This window comes from Oreochromis aureus, linkage group 11 (assembly GCF_013358895.1).
Source record: "Oreochromis aureus strain Israel breed Guangdong linkage group 11, ZZ_aureus, whole genome shotgun sequence".
Taxonomy (NCBI): Eukaryota; Metazoa; Chordata; class Actinopteri; order Cichliformes; family Cichlidae; genus Oreochromis; species Oreochromis aureus.
This window is the reverse complement of record NC_052952.1, coordinates 24,832,242-24,856,531: the sequence shown is the minus strand read 5'-3', so window position 1 is coordinate 24,856,531 and position 24,290 is coordinate 24,832,242. Positions and strand designations below refer to the sequence as shown.

Sequence of the window (24,290 nt, the reverse complement as noted above, 5' to 3'; positions counted from 1 at the left end):
AGAAGAATCAGCGGCAACGTGACTCAATGGGCCGACCAGCTGAGTTTACTTGGAAAATTACCCATGAAAAAAAAGAGGGGGACGGGGGTCCCATCATTTAGGTATAGGGCATTTTCAGGATGTAAAATACTGTCAAAATAGAATTACTATGTGCAAACTTAACATAAGTATTACTTTGTTACAGTTCCAATTGAAGCTGATCAAATGGAGCAGATTTACATATTTACTTGCTGTTGTGTTGTTCGAGTCTCACAATCACCTTTATCACCATGTCGTTCTGTAAAATAATTATAGCAATCAGAAAAGTTCAGCAGTTGGAGAGCCTGCGGGTCTTTGCATCTGCAATGTGGAGAGAAGTGGCATCAGATGAAAACACTTATGCAAATGGAAAGCACCTCAAAACTACTTAAGAGTACTTTTTCATTTCGGACCTCTGTGCAGAGAATACCAGAGAGCTGTCTGTGCTGTATACTTTTGATTTTAGGTGACACTTAAGCTAAGGGTCACACTTTTTATTGAACTTTTCCAAAGTCTAAGCTGAATCAAAATGTTAGAAAAGCTAATTTAAGCAATTTTGGTGTCTAAAAATGTAATCCCGAATTGTAATTCCATTTTTTATAAAAAAGTCATATCTGATTAAATTATAACCACTATGTCATAGTCTGTGACTTTTATTTAACATTTAGTGAGATCAATGATAAACAAAGGTTAATTCAAAAAATTTAAATACAACAACAGCAGGGTTCATGACAGAATTTTATTTGGATAAAAATCAAAGGCAGTAACTAGCCTGGCGCAGCAGACACATCACCCTAACATAGAACCTGCAAAGAAATGCAGTCAAAAATCAATCTGCAACCAATCTGATTAACAAATTTAAGTAAAAATATCTACATAAATCATAATGTTTAATATACATTCTTTTTATTCATGGGTTTGCACTTTCGGTGTTCTTAAACAACAGCAACAAAACAAGTAAACTTAAAAACATCTCACTTTTACAGTCTATGGCTTGTCATGTATACAAGCTTTTTTTTTTCTTTTTTTCCCCCCCTCAAAGGCTAATCATATTCTACATCAGAATTGATGCAGTGCAATTTGCATATGGAGTGCAGGCAGACTATGACACTGACTAGCACCTGCATTTTCAACAATAACAGTGAACATTAAGCAGTAATGTCAGCACATCTCTGTTACAACACTCTGGCTTCAGTCTTTGGTTCAACATGAAACTTTATCCATAAATGAATGACATGTAACATTTTTGCAAAGTGCTTAAAGTCAGTTTAACACACCGAGGCGTTTGAAAAGAAAGCAAACTTCAAGGAACCTACATATGGGCTGTGAAGTGTAAGCTCGAGGTGAGTCAAACATATTGCACCAAAGGAAAAAAAATAAAAACTAAAAAATCCTATGATGGAGGAAGCGGGGAATGAAAAGAAAAAATATTTTGCTGGTGTGTAACTACACAAGTTTGCTGCAAATGTTGCCCCAATGGCTCATGTTTGTATGTTTGTAGCAGTATTGCACTGCGCATTGCATTTCACAGAAATCAGCCTGAGGCAAAGAAACTCTCTAGTGAATAGAGTCAATCCATAGAGGTATACTGCACAAGTTGAGACTGAACTAATAATTATAATAATGATAATAATAATGATAATAAAGCAGCCATATTAAAAAACTACCACAGCAGCTGCTCATTAAACAAAAGAATCAACACATGAGACGACATCAACCAAGAGCTAAAAATCAATCAATATTTAACAAAATATTTCAGCTAATAGTTGTAGGCTGCATTAAAGCACCAAACAATTCAACAAAAGAAGCAAAAATGAGAATCAGCAAGCCTATGTCTGATCAGAACACCACAAGGACTCCCTGGTCCATCGCCTGCACTCAGGTTAGCCTGATGCACGAGGGTCATCAAGGATATGAGGCATAGGAAGGCCTATAAGAATTTGACACAGTTTAAACAGAATCAAAATAAAGCTAGTTAACTCAAATTCCTAATACAAGAAACTGCTAATGACCCGTCAGCTTTGTTGTTCGTCCTGTGCGGTGTTGACTTCAGTACAGATGAGGTTGTGTACAGTATATCAGACAAAAACTGTTGTCTCACAGAGGCTTGACTACATTGGAGACATCTCTCAACAACAGCTAATTAATACTATTAATAGTTTAGAGTGTGAAGTGCCATTCCTGTCTGATATGAACACATAACACAAAGAGCTCATGTTTCTCCACACGTAACAGACAACTGTGATTATGTGTGCATCCATTCTCCATTTCAGCCACAGACAGAGGCACAAAGCGGGGCAGAGGGGAGGGAGGTGACATGTGCAAGCTTTGCTTAAATTAAACTTGTACTGAGCGACAGTGCAACTACTGCAAAAGTGCACAGTGAGCATAAACAGCGGCTAGTAAAGCAAACACTTGCTTCAGCCCAGCATCTTGGAAAGAGCGACTCTAACTTTCTTCCTCTTCTCAGTCCTTGTTCTCTCCATCAATCTGACTAAAAATACTGCAGTAAGTACTTGAAGCTGACAACTGAGTATGGTATAATCCTGTAGCATGACTTTCCTACTGAAAATCCTGCTCTTCAACGGGGGGAGGATTTTGCTCTCGGAGCATCAGCTAAATCCAATTCATCACACAGCATCCCTCTCTACAGACCTGGCAACCCCAGCCTTCTTACCAGGCAAGGGCAGGACAGTGCCAGCATTGTTGGCATCTATATTTAGTTGGACGTGATAGAGGGACTGACCCTACAAAGGACATTTTTGCATACTTTAAAGTGCTTCAATAGCAACATGCAAAAAGGAGTGTCCCCACGTTATCGAAAACAAAGAAAAGCCCAAATCTGTCAGTGGGGAGCTAAAAATATATGATGGACCAGACACGTTTAGTTGGTCAAATACAAGTCTTAGTGGCTTTTACAGTGCACCTCTGCAATCTCTTTTCTTTGCTTAAGTCTTTCCTAAAAGCCTCCAATTTGTAATAAAAAAAAATAAGTTGTCGGGCCGAAAATCCCACGGCTACAGAGAAGTGGCACTTTGACACAGCCTCTACTGTGCAGAGAAGTAGTGAACAGTAGCACACTGAGTGACCAGGGCAACTAGAAAGGAAATCATTGTAGTGAAATTTTAAATGTGTATTGACAGCTGAGAGCTGGGCTTTCTGCTGCTGTAAAATAAAAAAGAAGAGGTATTAAAGAAAGAAAGTTTTTTTTTTTTTAAATATAAAAGCAATGATTGTCACTGAAAGACCTACAAGATGTATCCTAAGTCTGTACTTGTCTACAAATTAATGCAGTCCAGTCTTTATACTAGCATTATTATATCACTACAAAATGCTCAAGGCAGGGCACTCTGTCCCTGTGTAATGTTCTACATTTACTCTGATCATTGTATATTGCTGAGGGTAGAACAGAAGCTTAATTGGAAAGGCCAGCGATGTCAGAACAGCTGCTGCTGCCACACACACACACACACGCGCACAGAGGTAAATATTCAGCACACTGAAAAACATGGGGGAAAAAATGAAAAGACTGGATTATATAATATAGAATAGAAAAGAAAAATTAAGCCTGGCATAACTGCAATGAAAACTGATATAAATAACAAAACTAATACTACTGCATAGAATTCATAAAATGATTAAAAACTGCAACAAATATGACAAAAGAAGTGAATCAATCCATCCAGTTTCGAGTGTTTCACGCTGTTGTTCTAGCTTTGTAATTCTATTTTGGAGAGAGTCAACACAGTTACCATCCACAAAGTGAGCTGTATTGACTGCTAAACTGGCGTAATTGAGAACACAATGTGGAGTTATTAAGTGTTATTTAGAGTCGCTCCCTAACGGACAAATGGCCATTCTGATAGAGGTGACTCCACACAGAAGTATATAGTGTCCCTACTACTATCTGATTAGGGCCTCGAATCACTGCCTCAGCCTATATGAATCACCCATTCAGGCCTCGTCTCAAGAATAGTCGGTGCTGCTTTATGTCCAAGCCTTTGGTGCCTCACAGCAACTCTGTTAAGTACAACTGCTGTGTGTGTGGGTGAGTGCTGGTCTTTGATCTAAGTAGCTGCTAAATAATTATTTTATTCTAAAACATGACTGTCTCTTGTGGGTGTGTTCATTTTGTCTGCCAGATTTGCGTTGGTGTATAATGGTGCACAGACAAGTGGCAAGAATTGTAAAGCAGAGGAAGTTATATTTCAGTGTTCCTCCTCTGCTGTTTTTTTGTCTCTCAAACACTGGGCGATATGCTAGACTGCATTTCCCACCCCCTGTCTCTGTTTTTCAGGATGCTTTGTCTTGCATATAGACACTGCATTGCCTAAATTTGTGCGACTTTGATTTACTCCTTCTCCCTTCGCTCCTCGAGTGAAATGCAGACCCCCTTTTTATTATCTAACCTTATTTAAGCCCCGATGCCACCAGCATCGGTGTTATTCTGGGCTGCCACAGCAACTGAGCCCTCCCCATCAGCAATTTTAGCCCCTCTCCCGACAGCTAGCTCTCCTCCCTCAATGGGGCCAACAAAGAGAGAACTGGTTTCCCCTGAAGATGCTGACACACCCCCGTCGGTCCGTTCCAGCTTGCGGTGCTTCCGTGGCTCTGGGGGTGTGTCCTGTGTGAAGACGGCGCGAATTCGCTCCACACAGACATTGGCAGCCTCCCTTGTCTCCCTTGAGAGTTGAGATAGGCTGAGAAAGCCATGGGGTAGGTCGTCCACCACACACAGAGTGACGGGCTGGTCTATGTTCCTCAGACGCTTGGCAAACATTACAGAGTCGTCCAGCATGGGGTCTAGTGCACAAGCCTGAGGGTGGGGAGAGAGAGGAAAAGAAGGGTTAGAAATGGTGAGAAGAAAATCTGGATTCCCTTCAGACACGTCATGAATCTTAATTAGCGGATGAAGAAAAGGAAGCCAAGCATCCCAGTCTCTTTTGTCCATGATTTCTTTACATTCTCGCTGACTCACTCCAGCAAATTTAAAAAACAAACAAACTAAACAAAAACCCAACAACAACAACAAGAAAAAAGAAAAGGAAAAAAAGGACTTTAACTTACCCTCTCTCTCCCATCACACTGTTTCACTTCAATATCTGTAAACCATGTACATCTTTTGGTATGCTGTCAGTTTACATTTTAATGCCCTCTGCACCACCATGTATAGTATATTATGCATTGAAAGGGATTGTGCAATACAATCAAAAGCTCCAATTCCAGCCAGTGATGAGACCACTGCCTCCAAGTCTCAACTTTTAAGTGAACAATAAGTCTTCACAAAGTGCTCAGAAAACTAGACAGTAAATATGTACAGTTATGTGACACACCGTTAAACTCCATTTACTGAGGATGGCTGTGCTTCAGCAGAAAACTCCATAGCCCCTACCATTGGAGCATGGGATTTTTTCCAGACTACCTTTATAATGCTCAACTTATACTTATAGTTGAATCTCATACACCTTCTCACAGAAAACCCATCCATCCATTCGCTTCCGCTTATGCTTTTCAGGGTCGCGGGGGGTGCTGGAGCCTATCCCAGCTGTCATAGGGAGAGAGGCAGGGTACACCCCGAACAGGTCGCCAGTCTGTTGCAGGACTAACACAGAGACAGACAACCATTCGCGCTCACATTCACTCGCGCATTCACACCTATGGGCAATTTGGATTAATCAATTAACTGATCCCCACAAGCTTTGGACGGTGGGAGGAAGCCGGAGTACCCGGAGGGAACCCACGCAAACACGGGGAGAACAGGCAAACTCCACACCGAAAGACCCCGGCCTGATGGTGGAATTGAACTCAGGACCTTCTTGCTGTGCGGCAACATTGCTAACCACCGTGCTGCCCTTTGACCTTCTCACAGAAAACACTTAGAAAATATAGACTACTGTTAGCACACAATGAATAACACTTAAACAATAGATTTGTACAAGTAACCTTCGAACCAGTGTAATTAACCATTTATGTCCTCTTACCACTATGTGTACAGGTGGCAGCCCTTTCAGCATGCTGTCAGGGGCCAGCAGAGGTGAGCAGAAAGGATCCTTGACCACTGGAGAGCTCTCCACCTTCATCTCTGCCAGTTGCTCTGAGCGCAGTGGCTCAAACCCAAGAGGAAATTCCCTGGGGTGCTCCTGCTGTGAACCCTCCTCACCAGCAGGGGGTGGTATGGCCACTGAAGACAGGTCAGTGATCACTGAGGGATCTTCATCTTTGGCAAAGAAGAAACTGACATCTTCTGGCTACATAAAGGATGAGAAAATATTAGGCTTGTTAAAATGATATCTTTATATGAATGAAAAAAAGAAAGGCTAAAACAATTTTGTAAGAAAAGCTGGTTATGCAAGTCCTATAAAGTTGATTCTAACCATCTGGATGCAGTTTTCAATGGGAGAACTGCTTCATCACTCGCCCAAATGACTTCTTCAATCTCAGCTGACTGCAGGTTTCTCCAAACTTACTAAACATTACAGTTGCATAATGACTGAAACTTGCACCATTGCCTAGCAATGAGCCGTGAGCCACAGTTATGTAAACACACACACCACTTTGTCCTTGTAAAAATCTTGGCTCAGTTCCTGACTCTTGGCTGAGCGATTCCCATTTCAGATGGAAAAGCATATTTAATATCTTACGTCACCTCTGCTTGCTAATTTTGCTTGCGCCAGCCACTAATCCAGTGTGCCTGCAAGAAAATACGAGGATAATCTGCAACACCTTGCCAGTGCTCGCACAACCAAAAACTTTTGATATCCTGTCAGCATTTCAAAGCCAAATCTGTTTGTGAGGGATGGGTGACACAATCTCGGATGAGTTCATCAAAGTGACACATGCACATCACTGCAGGGTAGACAGCATTGTTTGATCAACGGCCAAAATATTTCAATGCCCCCAAAATGTTCGACCTCTTAAAAAGGCTACAACTGCGTGCCAAATCCTTTTAACGCAAGCTGAAAGCAGAGATATCCTGATCAAAGACAAGAGGCTAGTGGGATTTCGCTTCACTAAAATGGTGCTACAATCATCATTAAATTACCCATCGTCAAATAACGACAGGTTTAATTCTCACAATGATTCCCACTAACAGCCAGGTGTTATTAAAGCAACAGATCTTGGCTGTTTAATACTGTTAGGTTCTTCTGCATAAGAGCATCAGCTGAAAGCAAGCTAATCTCAGTGTAAACATGTTCAAGCATGACCTACAGCACGCTCAGAGAGCAGCGGTGCACTGCTCGGAATGGGATTGTTGTGGGACCCCAAGTTCTGGCACGTCTGGCTCTTCACTGATAATTTCCTGTTGGGGAACTCCGAGAGATCCGTGGGGACAGGTGGGTCTGTGTGAGGAGAAGAGATGTTCGCCTCTGAAATGCTCTTCCTCACTGCATCTAGGAAGCAAGGACAGAAGGAACCACATTGATGAATGCACAACTGAAATTAAGAATGCCAATTATACTATATGTTTGTTTCTCATTAAGTTTCAGAAACCACACATGATTGACAGATAGAGCATATTAAGAATGAAGAGGGCATCAAGTTCATTTGGACTAACCGCAGTTGGAGGACACATGAAAAAAAAAAGAAAAAAAACAAAAAACAAAACAAAACAAAACAACACCGGTGACACACAATCACTTTCACTTCATCTACTGTTTCCACTTATCATATGTCCTCTGGTTGACAGCCAATAGTTAAAAGCCTAGAATGCAAATTGGGCTATATCTGGAAGAAGCGATGAGAAGTAGGTGGAGGAAATTCAAAAAGTGCTGTCACGATGATAGCATCTGCCCGCCCTGAACTGTCAAAACACAGCTGTTAGTGGCTGGTCTCACAAAGCTCTACCAATCTCCTATCTCTTTAATAATGAACCATCTCAGCTCCATGATGGCCTTTTAATAATATACACCCACCAATGACACTCTCATTAGACTGGGCTTGCAGCTGTGGGGGTGTCACCAAGGTAAGGGGACACCATGAAAATTACAATTCGCCACCAGATTTACGGTGGCTACAATTAACAATTACTGTCAACGCTCTGCTACCCCAAAGATGAGAATGGGTATGAATGTGGATACAGGAGTACTACACAAATGGTTTGGCTAAAGCAATAATTAGTTAGATGCTGCATAACAAGTTCTCATGTCACTGACCTCTTTCATGAGAGGTGTAAATGAACTTGGGGAACAGTTACATTAATTGGCTCAATGAAAACACTGAGAATGTGGGAGATATACACCCACACACATCTGAGCAGGGATGTATGACCAAGACACAGGCAGACTGCATCTGCCTATCAAATACATTCAAGCCACCCCTAATGTTCCAACCTGACAACTAACAACTATTATAGTCGCTTGTATACCTGTGGCTTCTGTTGGTGCCTCTGGTGCTGTGCTGGTGGAGGCTGAAGCTCTGGTAGAATCAAGCAGAGAGTGGATCCAGTTGGAGGCTCCCTGTCGGAAATCTCGCAACAGAAGTGCAGTGTCTCTCCTCACCAGGCTCAGCGTGCTCACCTTCTCCACCTGCTTCTCGGTCTGTGGCCCACTGCCTGGAGAAGAAGACATAAAAGAAGGAAGTAAATGTACAAAACGGATAAAAGTATTTGTTATTCTTCAGTAAGCACAAATGAGTAACAACAGAGAAGACAGGAAAGCAATAATAAGAGAGGTATAATAGTCAAGTAAACGCTGGCAGAGTGCGTTCAATACTGCCATACAATTATTTGTAAAGCCAACAATACACAATGAGGACAGCAGGAAGGAACAGAAAAATGATGAGTGTTTTAGTTCAGTTATCGAAAGGAGACTCAGCATAGCCAATCTCTTTGTCACATATTGTTAGCCAATTCCTGCAGTCATTCATAGTCCTCAGTTCTCTTGCCCTGTGAAACTAAAATTTATCAAAAAAACAAACAAAACACAAACAAAACACAAACAAACATAAAAGAGTTTCTCCAGCTTTTACAAGCGCTGTGATCCTTTATGAAAAACCAGACATGTCATTACCATCTGGTCTAATGACTCATTACCTATGTATAATATCAGAAAGGATTGTTGCTGTTTGTCCTTTTTAAAAAGTGGATTTTTTTATTACACGCAATCAACAATGATATTTAAAAACAAGGAAAACAATCCTAAAAGTAAAATAGGTGAAATTAGTCAACATCTTCAATTTTGGAAGGGGGGGGAAAAAAAAAAAAAAATTCTTGCTTTTTCACATTAGTACTCTTAATTTGTGTTTTTCTCCTCAGGTTTTATCAGTACTCATCACAGTCCAAACAGCATCCACAGCATTGGCTTTGCATTAGCATGGTGACAGGTTAACTTTTGAACAGAGGTCTTAAAAATGACAAAGTCATTCATTTTTTTCCTGATGCGTTTTTAGCTTTTCCCTGTTCCCTCTAGGGTCGTGTCCTTTCACCATTTTTATCTGTCTTTAATAAATAAATGGTTGTCAGTGCGGGCAGACATATCAAGTTCACTGATGATTTTGTTATTCTGTCACTGCTCAGTGATGAAAAAGCCAACCATAGACCAGTGGTGGATAAATTTATTGACTGGATTAACTACAAGGACATGATAATAGACTTTAGGACAAAGTCTTGCTCCATTCTTCCTACAGATTTCTATGGCCAGGCTGTTAAAGCTGTTGGGACAATAACCGAATAGAAGTAATATTTTAACCAAAAAAAAAGGAGCCAGTGTAGATAGCACTAATGAACCTTTGAACAACCTTTCTTTAAAAAGTTAGAGGTTTTATGATAGTATTTTAATATTATTTTCTCTTAACCCTTTCCACTTCTTAGTTTGGATTAAATAACTTTAAAAAATAAAAAACATAAATAGTTTATAAAAAAGAAGTAAAAATACAAGATTATGCAAGTTCCAGGCACGTATATGAACGAGCTCTCCCAAATGTACAAAGTCAGAGCCACAAAGAAAGCTCAACAGTGCAGGTTTCTTCCTTCTAGCTGCAGATTTAAGAACTCATTTGTCCCTGCTGTTGTTGGCCTCCTGAATATAGTGATGTAATTCTAGGCTTTTTGTGTGAGTTGTTTGTGTGTTGAGCTGAAAACTTCACCTTTTATCTATTAATAAAGATTACGTCCCCTGTTGGCTGTTGGTCAGACAGGGTAAATAAATGTTTGTTCCCCACCTAAGAACTTCTTTCAATAAACACTTATCATACATGCAGTAGAGTAAAGCTGTCACCTTTCTAACTGGTGGTTGACCAATACGTTTATGTAATGTATAACAAGGAGTAGACATATGTGCTCGACAGAAACGAAAAATAGGATTCAACTTAAATCTCAACTTCAGGTTTCTGCACAGACACAAACCTACCTGCGTAGGCACTGAGACACCTAGAGAGCACACTGAGTGGCAGCAGGGGATCCATGAGTGTTAGCAGACGGGAAGGGGATGCGTAGGCCGTCAGCAGGGTAGCTGGATAGGCTGCCACGATGCCATCTGGCATTCGCACACCAAAAGCAGCAGCACGCATCGATGTCGTCACACATAAGTTGCCTCCTGCACTGTCACCAGCCAGACACACCTTCTCTCCAGTCCATCCTGTAACAAAAAAAAAAAAAAAAAAAAAAAAAAAATTATAGACTTCTGGTACAAGGAGGGATAGAAACAAAAGTAATTCACAGGGAAAACTTTGAAAAATGAGACAACATGAAGGGGACAAGAACATTTTTTTTTTAAAAATACATCTTTTCTAAAAAAGTATGACATTACTGAAATTGGAAAAAAAAAAAAAAAAAAAAGGCAGTGTAACAGCAACACTATCTTTTCTGTTCACCACTGTGGTACTAGGCAGCTCTTTGAACTACTGTTTCCCCATCTACTTCATAGCCGTGATATTGAGGACTTGTACTACAGCAGTAGCATATTGCACTGCAATCTCTGTTAATTTGACACAGTGTGCTTCAGCGGACGAGCGTACCCCAAACCGACCAGATGGCTTCTTTTTTCTGTTGAAATACTGAGCATCACAACTGGTGTGATAGCACTGAACAGCAAGTAAAGTGCAAGAAGCATACAGCATGATCACTTTCAAAGTGATAAATGAATCCTCTCAGGAGGTACAAGGAATTGGTGAACGCAGTGGAGGATTTAGAGAAGCACTCCACAGAAACCTTCACACTGAAATAGGTGGGTGTTATCCCTTCAACGTGCCTGCTCAGTAATTCTAATAACTTTCTTCTCTTTCATCTGCCTAAGGGACATACTGTTACTTCTGCATACAAAGATGTAGAATATATATATACAGACTGCTTCATTTTTAACACAAAATTGTTTCGATTTTTTCTTCTCCGTCTTTTATTTACTTTTATTTTTTTTAAACCAGAAATCAAAAACTCAAATCTCCTTTTAAATTATTTAAAGTATTCAGACCTGAAATCAGTAGCTTGTAGAAGATCCCTAGCAGCTTATACAAGCTACCTCGATTTGGGCAGTTTATCCACTCTTCCTTGCAGATCCTCTCAAACTCCAGCAGACTGGATTGCAAGCAAATGAACTACCATCTTCAGCCATCTCCACTCTCTGGGGTTTAACTGTGGGCTTTAGGACATACTTTGATCCTTGAGTGGCCCAGAAAATGTCTTTCCATTCTTGAAATCATTGCTGCATTTCCTCAGTTCTGACAAGTTATTGCTTATCCTGTCACAGAATTCCTCCATAACCCCATGCTGCTACCACCATGCCTCACCATAGGCTAGTATTAGCAAGTAATGAGCAGTGCCTGGTCTTTGAAAGGTATAAGGCTCAGAGTTTTGCCCTAAGACCAATATGTCTATCAAATCACACTGAAGGTTTATGTCGCCAAAAGTTAACACTAGGAACATTCCTGGTAGTTAATTTCTTTCATTTCACAGTTATTGAGGCCACCGGGCTCCTGGGAACACTCAGATTTAAAAGTTGCTTTGTACCCTCACTTTGATTTATGCCTCAAGTCTTCCTGCATATATCTACAGAAAGCTCCCAGCTGACTCCATGGCTTTGTTTATCCATTTTAAATTAAATCTTTAGTACAATAAAGTGAACAAAATATGAGAGGGTTTGAGTACTTTGAATCTGCTGTATACTATTCCCATGACTTTAAAGAATAAACAGAAAATATACAAGAGAGATACAAAGCCACACTCCAGTATAAACAATGCTGTGTGATGCATATACCTAATAGGTGGTGGTTTCTCAAAGCCCAGCAGTAGGCATAGAAACATTCCTCTAGGGCGCGTGGGAAGGGTGCCTCAGGGGCCAGAGAGTAGTCCACTGACAGTATGGGAACACCAAGGTCCTGGGACCAACTCTTTAGATAGGGCTGTGTGAAACAGAAGATAAGGATATAAAGAAGTGACTTTATAGAAGTGACTGCTTTTTTATGCTGGTAAATTTATGACACACAACAGCAGCCATAATAAAACAAAGAGGCAGGGAGAGAGAAATAAAAAGAGAAGTGATCGAGGAAAAGCCTGCCGGGTTGAACATTTGAAGAAGGACAAAAAGTTATGAAAATTATGCTTTCTTCTGATGTCATCTGTCTGCTTTCTGGCTTACCGTCTAGACAAAGAGAGAATGAGCACTGCCCTCACAGTCAAACCCATTTTCCTTCTTTTTGCACTGCAATAACAAAGGTGCCCACATGTCCTATTTTGTGAAGTATGAAGAAAGAGGACAAAGAGAAGGAGGTGGTGTGGATATACAAAGAAAATCTATAAATACAGACTCGCTGTCAGAATACTGATCATTGTTTTATATTGTTACAGTCAGGTTAAGTGTTTACTCTGCTTAGGCAGTGACCTTGAAATATGAGAAAGGCACGATGAGTTGTGGCAATATTACTTTTGCAAAGCATTCGCCCTTTCCTCTTCTGTCTTTATCAAATTCCAACACCTTTAACTTTGCTATGATATGTGTTGGTGAAAGCAACAGATTACCATTCACAATGGCAGAAAGAGCACTGTGTGTACATGTTTATATGCTGTCTCACCCCTCATTGATTTAGTATGACAAAAAGAAAAGTAGCAGCTCCAGTAGTCAGCTGTGATGTCTTAAAACTCTACCTGTCATGATAAATCTCGGTGTGAGGACACAAAGTCTGTGTGCATGCAGTCCGAGCACTGAGCAGGAAAGGCAATGTGAGTTTGTGCAAATCAGTAAAGCTGCTCCCAAGGTGTATGTGTGTTCTACTGAGTGAGAACAACAGCCATTACTGGCAGTCTACGACAAGTCAATATGAGTCGATGGGCAGGTCTGCTAGTCAGACAGTTCATCATTTGCCTGCATAAAGGAGCTAAGTATTTACAATTTCTTTTTTCTTTTTTTCCTAAATGCCCCACTGGGCAGAGAAGAGGTGTGTGCATGAGTTTTAATGGGTGGGAACCAGGCTGTATAAATTTAAATGACTCAGGAAACTCTCCTCACACACATAATTTTACAGGGTCCCAAATCTATCCTCTAAGCAGGAATTAACAGGAGTTGCTGTCCTACTGATTCTCAGACAGAAATAGCAGTTAATCTGCAAATACCTCAACATTTACTGAGTGTGGGATTGTGTCCAAGTTACTAAATACATAGACTCTAAGTACATTTATTCCTGCGATATCAGCATCATTGTGCACTGAGACCACCACAGGCTTCTTCATCTGAGGTTGAACTCTTCATCTCACCCATACGCTGGGAGATACAGGATCCAGAAGAGGTTAAATGAGCAGAGCGACAGAAGGCAAAAATGCTCATCTCCACTCCATCATAAAATTTCTCATTTTTGGATTCCTCATTTCTGGGTCTTGGTAGAGGGATCAAAAAGGCAAAAGGAGGAAAGAAAGTGACGTCCAAATACAACTAAACGGAGATGTAGAAAAAGGACACAAAGTGAACAAAAATGATTTTGTGATATCAAAAAGATTGAGAAGGAGGATGTAATAAGAAAAGAAAAGGAAAAAAACGAGCGCCTAGAAAAAAAGAGAGAAGGATAGTCTGACAAGTCTTCCATTAGTGCCCTGGGTAATCTTTCTCTGCGGGGTTGTACAGTTCTCTGTTAATTCAACATGACAGCCCCACACACCCCTTCTCTGATTGCTCCCTCTCATCCTTTGGTTGCTATGCAGCTGCAGATCAAGGATGCCAATGTCCTTTGCAATTTCACAGAGCCCTGTCTTAAAGCAGCTATAAGTAGCTTGATGCCACATAATGACCACACAAGCACAGGATAAAGTGCAGGGATACAAACTATATTAAAAATCTTCCTATTTATAATCAACAAACCACATTAATGTGCAGTCTTCCTGTTAAAATGTATTTACTGCCACCAATTTAAACTTATGATCAAAGAAAAAAAAAAAAAAAGACTAAGGTTTTGTTTTTTTACATAGTAATAATATACAAGGCTAGTGTCTGTGTGCTTCTTTTTTCTACCACAGTGATCCAGAAATTAAATCTAGGATACAAGTTCCTCCTTTATGAGATAAAAGAGGAGTGAGGATGAATTAGATGACAGAAAGCAATGACAGACAAGGGTCAGCTCTGCTGCACCTTACCAGTAAGAAAGCCACAGAGTAAGGTCAGAGAGTCTCTGTTAAGTTTTCAGGGGATAATTATAAAAATAATTAGTCTAAAATTCTCAATCCATGTCACACTATTGACAGGGGAAGAGACTCAGACTGGTAACCCCTCTTCTCCTCTGCTGTCAACTAGTGTCTGTCTCATAAACACTTTAATTAGTTGGGTTTTCATTACAATTAGTCTGAGAAAACATGATTGAAGGGATGAGAGGGTGAAATTAGCTGGATGACAGCTTTGGTGATAGGGGCTCAACACCTGAACTGGGTCTCTAATGTTAGAGGTCTATTGTTGTTAGTGCTTTGACAGGTAAGTGCCACCTTTTCTTGGTCTGTGTTCAATTATAAAATCTTACAAACACGCCAATACTGTCCTATACAAACCTCCGTTAAATACAAGGAAAAGCAGTCTATTGAATCTAATCAGTTTTATCATGCAAGACAGAGGTAATCATAATGAATCTCTAGTCAACGTAAAACACTTCTGAAACTGAGCTAAATTCAGTAAAACAGTAGTTTCTCACCTCATGAGACTTGGAGGTCTGTGCCACAAAGCCTCCTCCATGGAAATGGATCAGGAGACATGGAGAAGAGGGGAGGCGCTTGGTCTTCAGCCCCAGGGAAAGAGAGATAGCGCCTCCCTCGGAGCGGGACAGAGACAGCAGTGTTTCACTGTCCTGAGAAAGTGAGATGATAAAAAAAAAAAACAAAAAAAACCATTATTAAGAGCAAGAATAATTTAGAAGATGAACAGAAAGACAAATAATCCAGATCTCTTATTTGGGTCTAGTATTTACAGTGTCTATGGTTCCAAACAGTGCCTTATTGCTGATAAATTTTCTACTGTTAGCAACAGGGTACCTTTAAGAAGCAGATTACCCAGTTGTTCTGCAGCAGCTTGCTGACAACCTTTCCTGGCTGCAGGAACACACACTAATTCCCATTCATTAACAGAAACAGGGACGAAGGCTAAGAAAGAGTGTTTCGACTGATGTGGGCTTGTGTTTTGTGACATAAAAAGGACTGTTGTTTGTTGGAGCATGATCAATGTGAGAAATTGTATGTCTGGTTAAGTGCCAGGCTACAAAGAGCAGCTCTGATAAAGAGGGAGTCTCCCAAGAGAAAAAGGGAGGCAAAGAAAAAAAAAAAAAAACTTTAAGTAAAAGAAAGTAATGACATTGACAGATGAAGAGAGAGAGAGAAGGAGAAAGATAATAAAGCAGATTAAGATGATGATTTCAAGCCGCTGTTTAATCAAGAAACAAGGAAAATACCACATATGCCAACAAATATTGTTGAATTGTTTACTGAAAGATTTTTTTAAATGTCTGATATATGCAAGGTCATCAAAAGCATATGGAGGAAAACTAACCTATTTCAGTACACTTTCCTAACCACCAGAGTTGGCTACTTAAATATGCATCACACGCACAGATAATACCAAGAAAGATGCAAGTGTCATCTGGTTGACACAAACAACCTGTGGACTGGCATAGCACCCAGCACTGGCCGTCTATTTATCTTCTTGCCTAAGTGCTCAGGTTGTGTTTGTTGTCACTGGCTGTCAAAGATTGACAAAGAATTGGTGCAGCTCCTCCAGTGATGCAGACACTGCACTGGGCTGAAGTGATCAAGAGAGCTGAGTGCAAAGGCAAAGCTGGCTACATAGCCTACAGCTACAAGCTGTGGGTAATTACAGAAAGAATAAAATTGCGCCTACAAGTGGTGGGGAGCCTGAGCTTAGCCTTAGAGACACAGTGGGAAGCTTAAGGCATTCAAGAGGGGCTCAGAGCAGAGCAGATACTGCTTGGCATTAAAAGAAGCTAGCTAAAGTGGTCTGGGCATCAGTCTATGATGCTTCCTGGTTGCCTTCTGGGTCAGTTGCTGGATAGATTATGTTGGGCTTGTGAAAGTTTCAGTGGTGCTTCCAAAACAGTTGAAGCCAGTGGCTGGGGAGATGGGGGTCTGAGCATCTCTGCTATGACTGCTCCCCCGTGATCTGGACAAGCAGCAGAAAATGCATGGATAAATGGCTGTCAGTGCTTTACTGCGTATGCCAGTTACCTTGTAACCTGCAAGTCTGAGCTACTTTTTAGCCCAGAGTGAGCACAGACAGTGTTCATTTCCACAATTGGCTTTGTATAAATATCCATTAACAGGAGTTAGACAGTTTCAGTAGTTCCCTTCATTTCCTCAAGGGGCACACTTTGTAAACTGTGCTGCACCTCCACTCATTGTACAGGTAAATTACAGTTTCACGCCGTTGTATCTTTTGCTTTTTTAAATTCTGACCACTAGTTTTGTTGTACTGTTCTTTGTTATTGTGACTATGTTGAACTGTAGCAAAGAATCTGTCCGTCTTCTCCAGCTAATAACTAACCACTTCTCTGACATTTAACCTCTACCATGGAGACAAATGTGGATTGTGTGCGACACAAGGACAGTTTAAATTTGTAGCTGCACTTTTCTATATTCTTTTGCCTTGGTGGTGTCCTTGTGAGTTAGGAAGGTTTCCCTTATATCTTTTGCATTAACAGACTTCACAAATGCTAGCCAGACCAAGGCTGTGCGCAGCCCAAAAAGGTTTAGATCAAACACCTGCGACCGATGCCTCCCTTGCTTCCAGATGAAGCTCTTAAGTCAGATGCTAACTGTCAGTGCCTGCAGTGTATCCTTAGCAGCTTGTGACAAGGAAGACAGATCGATATATCCAGACAATGGACACTAGGATCATGGATTTGACCTCAGTTTCAGACTTGTTACAACCCTACTTAAAATCTTTTTGAGAATAATCGGATCAGATCTGATGAGCGCCAGGGTCTTTCATCAGGTTGTTTACGTCACTCAGATCACAAGTTTGACTTTGTTGTTATTATGTCTCAACCTACTACGCAGGCATGAAAAGCACATTAACGTATTAACGTATTACAAGCCCATCTCTGGCAGTCATCCAAAATTAGATTACAACTCAACATAACAATGACATAGAGATAAGTGTACAGCAAATGCCAGAGTTAGTCTTTAAAAGCTCTATAAACTTCTACAGAGAGTTTGAGATTATAAAGATTTTATTGAATTTTCAAGTATGCCAGTATAGTATGGACTGAATAAAGATTCAAGTACCTGTCCTTCACGCAGGTCATAAGAAATGAGTCTCATCTGAACAGGAGCAGTGCCGATGTGCGCTGATGGTGGAGCTATAGTTACTGATGCTCTGTGGTTGGCCGCCAAGGGAAGGTCAAAGGTCGCAGGAGGCACAGAAAGAGCTCGGTTTACCTTGACTTGAGTGGATGTCATACTGGCGAGACTCTGTGGTAAAAGAGACAGACAGAAAAAACAAAAAAAAAACAGACATTTAGTAAGAAAACAAGTCAAAGACAGACAGGGGAAAAAGTCCAAGTTTCAGAGCGAGGCAGGCCACTGGAGAGAAAGAGAAACTGAATGAATAAATCATGAACCCCATTGAATAAATTGAATTCCACTCTATTATTACTAACAGCCTGTAGGTGAAATGCATAATGATGGAAAGGTACCATTACCAGAGGAAAGCAAAATATCCCTGATACTGCTCCCAAATTAAAAACAGCACTGTGCAGATCCTGGTGCATGGGTTAGCAAAGATAACTCTTCTCAATTACAGATGTCCAAGAGCGCGCGTCTCTGTGTTTGTCAACAGACAGACACAAAAAACATTAATAGTCTACTCACAGACAGGACTTCAGTTTCAGTGATGTTCCAGAATGTCTTCCAGAAATGGACATCCAGGTTCTGGGTGATGCGGTCAAATTCAGTCCCCCTCAACTCGGGGTCAATGGCATACTTTCCTGAGGTAAAGAAAGAGCTGGCTGCTACCCCTGGAAAAAGTAGGGAGAAGCATATATGATGAGGAGGAGACAGAGATAGGGCAATGGAAAAGAAGAGGAATGCATATTATGATAATGATGGATTAAAATGGAACAGAAACTAAATAGCAAGGACAAAAGATTAAAATAATAGGTAAGGGAGCCACATTTAACACACAGACAAAGAGCAGGAACAAGTGGAGGAGGGAATGAACATTAAAGTTTCAAGTGTCTTGACCCTAGCAGGGACAAAAAAAACAAAACAAAAAAAACCTGAAAAGGGTGAAATTGGCTTTTACATAGTCAAAACACTAGTCATTTTTGCCACAGGGATTTTTAAGTCTACTGTACTGGGCCCATGGTAAGCCAAAAGGACTCAATTGTATTATCAATCTTCTCTTGCTTTCAACGGTTTGTTTACTGCCCACCATTATGGGTCAAGGATGGGGCAGTAAGGAAAGGCCTTTTATAATGATGATATACAGGCACAGGAACGCTAATGTAGCTTACGGTGCTAAGTGCAGAACAATTTGGCAGAATAAGAGCTTTAGAATAAAAGAAGTTTCTTCACACAGTTATACAGACCACTACAGAGGAATATTATAAAAGGGGTGATGGTCTAGCACACTCACCATATGGTGCAATACCTCCTGCTTCCACTGTGGTGCAGCAGAGAGCACAAGAAACCATGAGAAATGGATAATTCTTTACTGAATGTTAAATAGTTTTCTGTCTGTGTACACACATGCACAATACATGTATGTCTATGACAGTGCATGTTCTTCTCTTGCTGCCTCTGTACATAACCATGTGCATGTTCAAAACATTCTGAAATATAAAAGAAGCACAGCAGCAAGCTCTCAAGATTCCAAGGGATGAAAGAGCATCTACAATCCAAACACACAACATCAAAAGGTACACAGTCAGGGGCAAGGGAGCAATGTAGAAGAGGTGTGGGGCTGGATGAGTACGATCTATGAATGAAAATGATCTGGCTGGATGATGAGAGTGTGCAGACGCAGACAAGATGATGCTGACCTATTCCTGACTGATGCCGCTTGTAGTTTTCTCCAAAGGCCACAAGGCCGATAGCGATGGTCTGAAGAAAGGGCCGAATGGCTGGAGTGAACTAGAGGGGAGAAGGCATGTACAAAAACAGAGAAAATAATTTCAATTCCAGTCCACTATCCACACATTTAAACATAAGAAATAGAACACAAATATGACTAGAATCACTACAAAAGAAAGTGAAAAAAGAATGATAGGATCTCATCATATCAGAGAATTGTAAGACATTACAAATTGATAGAAAATAGATGCAAATGGAGCTTCATCATTTTTTCCCTTTAGTTTGCTTTTGACCTCTGTGCTGTGAGAGTTCAGCCTCCCTTGTTAAGCTCAACTGAGAAAAAGGGGAATTGCTGTAAAGATGACCAGATCATCGTTTTTTTATTTCTCATAGCCTTAACATCTCTTTTTAGGGTCAATTCCTATTTCTAAAATAAAAGCAGGGGAATATACACAGACCAGGTAACAGGCTAGTTGCCTCAAACATAAACAAGTTCTTTCTTTTCCAAAACTAAAGAATACTTTAAAAATTACTATAGAAATCTTTGAGACCTCTATTCTGCAACTAACTAGTCCCAACACAACACAAAATATAAAAAAAATTAAAGGTGTAGAGTGCAATATGAAAAGTTTGATGAATGAAAAATGCACATAACCTTTACCAGAACTGTAGCTATGAGTACAGTGAGTTGCTTATCGATATTGTTATAACAGTTTTAAAGCAGAAAACACATTTTTATATCAGCTGTGTGAATTTATTCTTCTTGCCTTCTTATTTTGCTTCATATAAAACAGAATTTTTGACAATGAAGCATAAAGTAGTGCCACTTCTTACTCTCACCACTCCAAAGTTCCCATTTCTTATCCTTGTCACATCATATATGACTGCTAAAACAGCTCATCTCACCTGAAAGCCCAGGCAACGGCCATAGAAGCAACCCTTGTGCATGGATGCGTATTCACGGACAAAACTTTCGCTGAGCCCGCTTTCATCCTGGAAAAACAAATTGCCGTGGCTGTTGTCATGTAGCATGCGCTGAGCCAGGTAAAGCAGGGCACGCAGCTGGCACAGAGCATTACAGTACGCCTCCATTTCCCCTGCATTATGTGCTGCTCGGAAGAAGATGCTGCGGCGGTTGGCTGTGATGTAGCGGCCCTTGTGGATGATGTGGAGAAGGCAGCAACGCACCACCTAGAAAATAAAAAAATGTGACAATAAAATACCTAAAATTAGAAAACATCCCACACACAATAAAGTTTACTTTGACTTGTACATTCAGCAAATTCCAAATCACATTACACTAACCTTAAAAACTTTATTAAGTACTAATATAAGTATTTGGAAACATTCTATTACTGGGTAATAAAGGGATACAATTTTTATAGAATTATATTTATTCTTGAAATGAAGATACACAGCAATACGCATTATTTGAAAAAAAAAACAAAAAAAAAAAAAAACAAAACCTAATGGCAAGTCTCCATTTGTGCACTCATTAAAGAGACAAGTCTTCTGGGTGTGCTTAAGTTGTGATTAAGATTAGTGTGGTAAGCCTAAAGGGAAAGGAGAGGATGTGTGAAAGCATGGCTAAATGAGAACATGTAAAAAACTTCCTGCTTCACTGGGTGTTACAGATTAGCGAGAGTGGTACTGCTGGAATGAGAAGGATTATAAATGTGGAAACAGAAGCTAGAAAACAGAACAGGATTCATTTGCTGCTCTACTAGACTCATTCTGTTGTGGTGGGCTGCAGTAACCGAAGGTCATGATGTTTCATCAATAACTGTACAAGATAAAGTACAGTGGATACAGTAGTGGCAGATATTCCGCAGCTGGAGGAATTTATCTTGCCCACTTTGTAACATAAAATCAATCTGTAAAACAAATGGACTGACCTTGAAACAAAGTGATATTCAAGCAAAGAGGTCTTGTGAACAGTTTCTCACAGTGTGGAAAGAATATTGATAAGAATGTATTGCAGCAGAGGTGCTATTCTCCAAGCTGCAGAGAGATTAAATAAAAACACACATCCAAGAGTTCACTTATACACGCAGAAAGACCTTAAAACATCAGAAAGCCTACCTTGACCAGGGAGCGATAGCCATTAGCTGGTATATGTGGGTCAAAATCAAAGTGATGGTAAACATTAGCAAAGCCAGAAATAACAGGTTCCAGACTGCGAGCGTGCTCCTGAATCTGCTTCATGGCCTCCACCAGCCGCCGTGCAGCATCACCCTGTGACCCCTTGGCTCCCCCTGAGAAGAAAGCTGCATTTTCTTCGCACACACCGTACAGGGCCGCAAATACTGCCTTGGTATCCATCACTAAAAGCAGTGAAACAAAAGGAGAAGGCCAAGAATGAAACAATGAAAGCATCTGGTTTACTGTGGGTAAGAATAACAACATTCTTTTAACGTGAGTATGTATTCCACTGGGGAATGTCTCTTTTCACTTGTAGGGACGCAACTGATGATTTAGGGGTGTAATCGCAATAATTTGCAATTCCTGTTATTAGTAACAATGTTGTTACTAGTTATTAGTAACATTGTTGTTACTAATACCGCTATCTTTCTAATCCCAAATGTATTCTTATATGCTGTGTTTCTAAAAACCTGACTGAAAGCGGGCATCTGCTCCAACTACCATAAAAAGAAGCACTCTGATCAATATTCTGCACCACACCCACAGCTGTAATCAGCATGTAGAAACTGTACCAAGTGGGATATTTTTGGATATATCCTACAAAATGTTCTTAGTCTTATTAACTGAGCCCCTACATCCTGATGTATGGAATCTCATGAACTGAAACGTGTTAAGCAAGGCTTGAAATTAAATGATGTAAACCAAAGCTGCGCACTAAAAATCCACCGAGATCTGGTATCATGCTGCTGGGAAACAAACACAGATTAGTCATACACTGACAAAAACACATAAACAAACTCGCATACGAATCCCAAAGGGAGGTATACAGTTGACAACCATCAGCAGACTGTGTTTATTAAGTGTGCTCACCTCTCTAGCGAAATTTAAAAAAACCAAACAAACAAAGATGTAGCACTATTGCCCTGTTGGATTATCACTGTAGGATGGCGTTCTCCTACTGAGTCACTTGAGACCAGAGTTTCCATAACATCTCTGGGAACTAGCTGGTACTTGTATAAGGTGTCTGGCATGCTGCGAGACAGAGGACAAGAAGGGGCATTGGACACAGAAATCTTCAATTAAAAAAAAATAAATAAATAAAAAAAAATAATAATAATTGAGAAATTCTGGGAGAAATGAAAACAGAAGGTTTTTTTGTTGTTTCTTGTTTTAATAGATTGACCTTTTTATTACTATGGCAATATGTAGATAGTAATCAGTTCATATAGTAAATTATCACCACTTAATTGATGCTAAATTAAATGACAACTCTAAGAATTAGCCTCGATCCTTTAACTTTGGATTTTAAATTTTCAACTTTGAAAAAGCAATACAGAAAAAAATACAGATAAATAATTCTGGTAAAACAATGCCCAAAGGGACATCATTGATTGGGACGCAGACATAGGCTCTGCATGCTGAAAAGTGAACAGATAACAAAGAGAAATATTGTTTCAAGGGTCAAAGAAATAATGGAGCCCTAATCGCACAATTATTCTGCTATTCCCTGCCATTCAGGAAGAGTAATGGGAGAGGCAATTTCAGACTGCTGGGAGGAATCACGTCCCCCTGACATCTGCAAAGAGACATTTATCAGCCAGACAACTTATAACACAGACACAGACACACAAATATCTTCAACTGCCCAGCTGCTCATTTTCCTGGCTGGCATCTGCTTCTCACTCCCCTACTCTGACAAAAAAAACCCCCAAAACAAAACAAACAAACAAAAAAACAACAACAACAATTTCTTCATATCCTAGAAGAAAGCCTCTGAAGAATCAACTTTAAAAAATAAAAACTTTTGTAACTGTTGAACATTTAGTAATAAATGATTTAATTACATCAAGCAGATCTCCCCTGATTGTTTTAAAGTCGGAAAAAATATGCATTATCTGAATACACCTAATTCCAAGTCCACATTTTACAGAGCTGAGGCTTTTTTGTTTTCCAAATCAGCAACCAGTCATTATGTGCCGTGACATTATGTCAACTGTCCACTCAGTTGTGTCTGTTTTAACTTGCTTTTGTCAAAAGCAGAAAACTTCTAATCATCTATAAACACAAAACCCTGTGAATTTATGTGATTTATGTGAGCAATGTTAGTTTCTGCATTTATTGACCCTGGAGAATACAGAACAAATTTGTGGAACCAAAATCAGTGGACTAAACAGGGCAGCATTGCAGTGGGAAAAGGGTTTCTTTTTTTAAAAATTCAGCTTAATAAAGTTCTGTTTATTCATCCAAAGCTTAATGAAGCAGCTTCAGGGCAAATTTCCAACCAGTTCAGCCATGTGAAAGGAATACTTTATGTGGTCTAATATCATCCCATGATTTCAGGGGATTCTGAAACATTATGCTGCTGTAATTCAGTGAGCCACGAGCTTATCATTTAGAAATATAGACAACTATCCTTAAACATCAAGACTTTTTAGCTTTGTAGACTGGTAGGACTTCTCTCTCACTTATTTGGATTTGTCTCAAAATTGACAGCTTCTCAGATTAACTCGTCCATGTTTGCAAGCAAGCCCAGGTGTACCAGACAAAGGAAAACAATGGCGAATTACATTTATTTGGTGGATGTTTTCCAGAGTTTCAATGTCCCACTAACCCTTACATGTTACGCAAGCATTACTTACTCAAATTC

General features: G+C 40.1%; 1 protein-coding gene across 4 annotated transcripts in view; it reads right to left on the bottom strand.

Moving 5' to 3' along the window:
• Positions 1–738: 738 nt before the first annotated feature.
• lipeb (lipase, hormone-sensitive b) overlaps positions 739–24,290 on the bottom strand; it is a 29,674-nt gene continuing 6,122 nt past the window's right edge. For all 4 annotated transcript variants that reach the window (XM_039619568.1, XM_031726102.2, XM_039619569.1 and 1 more), the window contains 12 exons: positions 21,584–21,825; positions 20,408–20,692; positions 19,471–19,561; positions 18,299–18,444; positions 17,714–17,899; positions 15,115–15,267; positions 12,207–12,351; positions 10,365–10,592; positions 8,384–8,569; positions 7,228–7,409; positions 6,000–6,266; positions 739–4,834 (listed from right to left, as the gene is read on the bottom strand). In XM_039619568.1, the coding sequence (XP_039475502.1) occupies positions 4,433–4,834; positions 6,000–6,266; positions 7,228–7,409; positions 8,384–8,569; positions 10,365–10,592; positions 12,207–12,351; positions 15,115–15,267; positions 17,714–17,899; positions 18,299–18,444; positions 19,471–19,561; positions 20,408–20,692; positions 21,584–21,825 (2,513 nt within the window). In that variant the 3' untranslated portion in view covers positions 739–4,432. The remainder of the gene's footprint in view (positions 4,835–5,999; positions 6,267–7,227; positions 7,410–8,383; positions 8,570–10,364; positions 10,593–12,206; positions 12,352–15,114; positions 15,268–17,713; positions 17,900–18,298; positions 18,445–19,470; positions 19,562–20,407; positions 20,693–21,583; positions 21,826–24,290) is intronic.